At 31.1% G+C, this 6982-nt stretch overlaps 1 protein-coding gene across 1 annotated transcript; it reads left to right on the top strand.

The window, feature by feature from the left end:
- Positions 1-2187: 2187 nt before the first annotated feature.
- On the top strand, positions 2188-5415 carry LOC133674316 (protein NRT1/ PTR FAMILY 1.2-like). The gene is made up of 4 exons (XM_062095360.1): positions 2188-2747; positions 2833-3050; positions 3603-4153; positions 4438-5415. The coding sequence occupies exons 1-4, from the start codon at positions 2657-2659 to the stop codon at positions 5300-5302; spliced, it is 1725 nt and encodes a 574-aa protein (XP_061951344.1). The 5' UTR covers positions 2188-2656; the 3' UTR covers positions 5303-5415.
- Positions 5416-6982: the final 1567 nt, after the last annotated feature.

The raw sequence follows: 6982 nt of genomic DNA, 5'->3' as shown, positions 1-6982 counted from the left end.
GTAAAACTTTAGACTTAGCTTATCTTATGCTATGCATTTATCACAAATTCTTTGCATATCTTTTTTTATATTAGGCTAACAAAAATGCTCGTACAAACTATTTAAAGTTTTAGCAACCCTAAAATATCTAATTAATCCACCCCTATGAGCTTTATGAACTAGCAATTCCCGTATAAAATAATTAGGCACATACAATATTTTTTATTTAAATAAATATTCATCAACCCTATAAAATTTATCAAAGGCTGAATGTTAATATGCAATACATACTTGTTCGAAATCAACAACCTCAATATATAAATTTTTCACATACTTAAATTCTAATAATTTAGTGTTTAGAATTGAAAGAAGTACATCCTCTCATGATAATGTATCAAACACTATGTTTTCCTCACCTAACTTGTACTTAATCATGTATGAGAATGTTTCAATGAACTCTACCCACTTGACATGCAAATGGTTTAGCTTTCCTTGACCTTTAAGATTTTTTAATTACTTATGATCGGTATGGATCATGAACTCATTAGACCATAAGTAATGTTACAAAGTTTCTAAAGTTCCTACCAAAACATAAAGCTTATTATCATAAGTACAGTAATTCAATGTTGCACCATTGAGCTTACCACTTAAATAAGTTCTGGGTCTTTTTATCTTGTATTAAAACTGCTCTAATATCTATCTCTGAGTCTTCACATTTAATCTCAAAAGATTTTGTAAAATTAGCAATGATAACAATAGAGCCAAAATTAATTTATCCTTTAATAAATTAAAAGCATGCTTATTCTTTGCCACATTTAATACCCACAATTTTGTTAACTATCTTAGTTAAATGTGTGGCTACAGTACTAAAATCCTTAACAAATCTCATATAAAAAAACTATTCAAACTATTCAAACTTATTATCTTAATGATTGACTTAGATGTAAAGCATTTTTGGATAGCTTTAATCTTTTTCCTCATCTATCTTAATACATTTTTTCACTAATAATGTATCTAAGAAATATAATCTTTTCCTTTCAAAAGTCAAACTTTTTTCAGGTTAACATATAAATATTGTTTTCACAAAACAACCAATACATTCCTTAAATGTTCAACATACTTCTTTATATTCTTGTTATAAATCAAAATAAACCATAACAAACTTACTTGTAAAATTGCACAAAACATGGTTAATTAATTTCATGAAAGTATTAGGTTTATTAGTAAGTCTAAAAGACATAACTAACCAATCATACAAAACATATTTAGTTTTAAAAGCAGTTTGTCATTCGTCTCCCTCTTCTATTATTATTTGATGATATTCACTTTTCAAATCAATCTTAAAAAGCATATAAGATTAATGCAATTCATTTAGCATATCATCAAGTCTAGGAATTGAATGTCTATAATTAATTGTAATATTATCGATGGCACAACAATCAACACACATCCTTCAAGTTTCATTTTTTTTTGTACTAATAATATTGTAACTACACATGAACTCATATTTTCTCCTGTGAACTCCTTTGTCATCGATTCTTTTATTTTTCTTTGAAGTTTCTTTATCTCATTGGGATTACTTTTATAGGTTGGCTGACTAAGTATAGATACTCCAGGTACAAGATCAATTTGGTGTTCAATTACCCTAATAGGTGACAATCTATGAGGAATTTCATTAAGAAAGATGTCCTTCAAATTATATAATAAAAAAGCACAAAAACTAGAAATATAATGATTAAGATCATTAATGTTAAAATATATCTTTTTATATATAAGTAAAATTATAAGCATATGAGAAAAACAATTATTTTTAATCTCATTTTTTTTTATATGAAAATTAAGTAATTATCATGAAAAAACATTCTACGTAAGAAATTGTTAGAAGAAATAAAGATTGAATGAACAAAAAAAATAATATACACACACTCATTTTATAGGTGACAATATAGTTTTCAAGAATATATAATCGTAAAAATATAACTGTTAAAATATAGTTATAGGTAGTATTTAAAATTTAAAAATAAATATTATTAAAAAATAATAATAAAAAATTTAAGTTCCTCTATTTTAGAAATTAGACGTGATAATATTTTTGACAGAACTCGCTAAAAACTCTTTTTAACTATTTTAGTTTTTTTTTAAAAAAGAATTATATAAGTGGATTATCTTATAATGCCCATCTAGTCAGTTAGTGTACTATGGATTACTGTCAGTGACAACTTTTCTCTCCCTCTCTCTTGTCTTCCACTTTCTTTCCCTGGATTATTATAGTAAACGAGATTGGACTAAGATCCGAAAGAGATGATCACAGAGCCACTCTTGAACCGAAACCCAGATGGGTGGCTTCAGAACCTTACTAATTAGTTTTCATGGGAACTTGCATTCTTTAAAGCGAGTGGACTCATTGTTGAGTCCCCACAGATTTATATTATACTTGTCACACACAATCTTTTTGTTAATGTATGAAAGGATTCCTCCCAACCACTGGAATAAGAATAATTAGTAACAAGACAAAGTCTTACATCTAGTGTTCCTTGTTAATTTAACCACAAAAAGCAACAATTAAGATTGTTTATTATTTCAAAGGTCCACTGATCTTTTTCCGTAGTATGAGGATGATGCAGTGAGTTTCATTTTCTACACCAGTCTCTCCCTCTCTCTCAAGAAAAGAAGATAAATGGATTGCTCATCGGAACAGAGACAGATGATCACAGAACCACTCTTGAGTAACGGAAAGGGTGGCATCAGAACCATACCTTTCATCCTAGGTACTACCTAGTACACATGCTTATTTGTCTAACCTTACGATTGTTTTTTCTCGAATTATGTGGTAAATCTTCGATTTTCTGACAGCAAATGAGGCATTTGAGAGGCTAGCAAGTTTTGGGCTATCGACAAATATGATTATGTATTTGACTAGAGAATATGACATGGATGCTGCTCAAGGTGCTCAACTATTGTTCCTTTTCTCATCTGCCACGAATTTCACACCAATTCTTGGGGCTGTCCTCGCTGATTCTTATGTGGGTCGGTATCGGATGATAGGTTTTGGGTGTATGGCTAGCCTTTTGGTAACTATTTTCCTTTCCCTTGCTCCCTTAACTATACTCTCAAGTACATAGTTTTTTTGAGGGGGTTTCAAAAACGGGGCCAAAAGGGCCACATATATGCCCTTGCAACAGACAAATCGGTGGTCTGCTCTGCTGTCTTTGTGAACATGGACCTTTTTTGCCTGCCCCAGAAAACAAAAATAGAGTTTTTGACATTTCCTCCTATATTTCTTAGATACATTTTCTCCAAGACAATCGGAGTTTCTAAATCCTTCCGTCGAGTTAGTTTCAGGGGAAAAAAAATAGAAATAGGAAAATATGGTTGCAATTTTTTTTCTATGTTCAGAAGGCAGGAACTAAATGATTTAAAAGCGTAATCTAATATTGGAAGCGTCTCTTCTAATGGTAATATTAAATGGAAGTCTCTTGATATATACGTCAGCTGTTTCAATTTAAGACTCTAAAATATAAAATTTTAGTCTGAAACTTTCAAGTTTCTTCTTATGAATCAATTAATTCCAAAGGTGCAAGTAAATTATGTTTTCAATTACAGCTTTAACTTTCGTGGAACAGGGGATGGTTCTATTATGGCTAACAACTTTTCCTGAAGCAAGACAGCCTCTTTGTGTCCACTTCAGTACTCACAGTTGCAATTCCAGAAGCACGTTACAGCTTGTGCATTTATATACAGCTTTTGGCTTCATGGCCATAGGAGCTGGTGGCATTAGATCGTCTTCCTTGGCTTTTGGTGCTGATCAATTGAGTATCACACACAATCTTCAATGTGCTAGAATAAGGGAGAGCTTCTTCAGATGGTATTATGTTACAGTCGTGGCATCGGTATTTGTTGCTATGACTTGTGTTGTATACATCCAAGAGAACATGGGGTGGATGGTGGGTTTTGGAGTTCCTGTGGTGCTCATGATTCTGTCAGCTCTTTCATTCTCCTTGGCTTCTCCCTTTTATGTCAAGTCGAAGCCTAAGGCAAGCTGGATTACTGGGTTGGCCCAAGTTGTTGTTGCTTCCTTCAGAAATAGAAGTGTCGAATTATCTACCCAAGCCACAGTTGAGGTGCGCTATCATACAACGGGATCAATGCTTCCAGTGCCAAGTAAAAGATTGAGGTATCATCAATATACAAATCTGAAAATTTGAGTCCTGAATTGCTACAAGTATTACGTGAATAGAATAATATACCTCAAAACATTTGCTATATTATGCATGTGAAATACACAAGGTGAAGCGCCTTTTGAACCTTAAATGTGGAAGCTTTTGTTTTGTGTATTGTTTTTTACTCCAATTAAGTTCATTGGCTTGGGGATACTTGAGTAGTTTTTCTCTGTATTCATTTAACTATATCTTACAATAATTTCTAAAGCCATTTTATTTTTCCTTTTCCCTGTCGTAGGTTTTTCAACAAAGCTTGCATTGTTGGAAATCCTCAAGTAGACGTGACTCCAGATGGAAATGCTTTGGATCCATGGAGTCTTTGTACAGTGGATCAAGTAGAAGATCTGAAAACACTGATAAAGGTAATCCCAATATGGTCATCAGGAATGTTAATGTTTGTGAATGTAAGCCAAGGATCTTTTATAGTGCTCCAGGCATCCACCATGGACCGACACATCACTTCGAAATTTGAAATTCCTGCTGCCACCTTCCTTTCATTTGCAGTTCTTGTTATAGTATTGTGGGTTGCTCTCTATGATCGCATAATTATTCCCTTGGTTTCGAAAATCAAGGGACAACCAGTTCGTCTCGGCTTGAAAAAAAGAATGGGAATTGGAATCCTATTATCCACTACTTCCATGGCTGCATTAGCAATTGCTGAGAGTGTTAGGAGGGAAACTGCAATCAAGGAAGGATTCTCAGACAGACCTGATGCTGGATTGCACATTTCTACATTTTTGTTATTGCCATTTCTTGCCCTGTCTGGAGTAGCTGAGGCTTTCACTCCTATCGGACAGAACGAATTCTTTTACACCGAATTGCCTAAAAGCATGTCCAGTGTAGCCTCCACTCTTAATGGGATAGGAATGTCTGTTGCAAGCTTGGTATCCAGTTTTATAGTTCGTGCTGTTCGTGATTTAACGACAGTAGAAGGTCAGGAGAGTTGGGTTTCAAGCAATATCAACAAGGGGCATTATGATTATTACTATTGGCTTCTTGCAAGTTTGAGCTTGGTTAACTTCTTATATTATCTTGTTTGTAGCAAATCTTATGGTCCTTCCATGGAAGAACAAAGGAACATTCTTGCAGATGAAAGTTACTAGCCGCAACTCATGAGATTCTTAATTGTATTTATATATGAGATTCTTATGTACTTGGTAGGATTCTTAAGTTATTAGCCGCAGCTCAGTTTGAGCTTGGTTAGCTTCTTATATTAGACTTGAGTAACTCTACAGCTTTTTTGTTCTTGTTGTTTTGAGGGTTTTTTAAAATTAACAAGCTCTAGAGCTCACCATGCGCTACGTCACTAATTTATAGCATAAAAATGAAAGGATGTGTTCCAGCTTGAATTTAACTAGCCTTGAGATCCCTGTGGTATCGGTTTTTGTATTAAAAAAAAAGCCACTTTTATAATTCAAACTAAATAGGTAACTTGTGACATGTTGTAGGTTGGGGTAAAGTTTATATAATGTTAAAAAAAATTATTTAGGCGATAATAATATTTTTAAAAAGTACAAAAAATTCAAAATCTAGATAATTGATTTGAATGATTTTAATAAACTCAATTAATTAATTAAAATGAATAAAAAAAAGTCAAAGACATTAAAAAAATAAATGACTAATTGGGAAAATGATGTTTGTCATTATTATAAAAAAATACTCTCTAAATATTCTTAAGATATCTTAATGATTTTGTTTGATAATAAAAAAAAAATTGAGTGAGAATGAAATAACCCCTTTAAAAAAAATAAAGCTTGATTACTAGCAAATCAAACATTAAAAGATATGCTAAAAAAAAATATTATTAAAAAAGAATATAAAACCCTAACTTAAGTCAGCATGCCAAATTCATTGCTCGATCATGATACATGTATAAACTCGTTCATAAGAAATTAAATAAAACAATGGAGGTCAACTCCCAAAGAAACTAAATTATGAAAGAAAAAATTGAAAAAAAATCAATTAAATTTTTTTGAATTAATCCGGGTTAAAAAACAACCTAAGTCAAATCGGGCTAATCTTCAAAACCTGAGACTTGATTTATGAGATCAAGATTACCTCATAGAAGGTAAACACAAAAAAATCATGATGCAAAATTTCTAATCATCTAAATTTCAAAAATAAAACAAATACCAATCACAATAATAAGGATCAGATATAGTATAAAAATTAAATGTTAAGGAATGATATTGAAAACAAATCAAGAAAATGATAAAAAATAAAACAAATTGCAATAAAAAAAATAAAGATAAAATTGGATACAAAAATTAAATGAAATAAAATTTTAAGAGACACAACTATAAAAAAATCAACATAAAAAAACGTTAAAAGCAAAATAAATACAAATCATAATAATAAGAACCAAAATTAATACAAATAAAAATTGATAAGATATATTTAAGTTTTGAAAAAATAATTGTCACAAAACTTAAGATGAAGAGAGAGAAAAGAAGAAGGAGAATAAAAAATATCCACTAAAATCCAACCAATATGTTGTGCACATGTGCCTGCCTGAACACTGAAAATAAGACATTAGGATGCTTTCAATGTCATTATGAAAAGTAGTGTTTGGTTGCAAGGATACGTCGTACATGCCTTTTAAAGAGCATGACCACCTTTTCACTCATTATTGTATACTATTTTTTTTTAAATTATATTTAAAGTTATTAAAAGGTAAAATTTCTCAATATTGAAATTGATTATAACTAAAAAACTAAGATGAAATTTTTTTTACAAAATCCTTGGATGTTGATTATATAATTTTTTTTAAAGACAATTTAATT

The sequence above is a fragment of the Populus nigra genome, chromosome 15 (assembly GCF_951802175.1).
Source record: "Populus nigra chromosome 15, ddPopNigr1.1, whole genome shotgun sequence".
Classification (NCBI taxonomy): domain Eukaryota; kingdom Viridiplantae; phylum Streptophyta; class Magnoliopsida; order Malpighiales; family Salicaceae; genus Populus; species Populus nigra.
The sequence above is the reverse complement of the archived record's forward strand: the minus strand, read 5'-3'. Positions and strand labels throughout refer to the sequence as shown.

What these genes read in the sequence shown, in the direction of transcription:
- LOC133674316 (XM_062095360.1), top strand. Translation starts at nt 2,657, where the DNA reads ATGGATTGCTCATCGGAACAGAGACAGATGATCACAGAACCACTCTTG. An exon ending in AACCATACCTTTCATCCTAG is followed by an intron (nt 2,748 to 2,832) that starts GTACTACCTAGT and finishes ATTTTCTGACAG; the next exon opens with CAAATGAGGCATTTGAGAGG. An exon ending in GGTGTATGGCTAGCCTTTTG is followed by an intron (nt 3,051 to 3,602) that starts GTAACTATTTTC and finishes TTCGTGGAACAG; the next exon opens with GGGATGGTTCTATTATGGCT.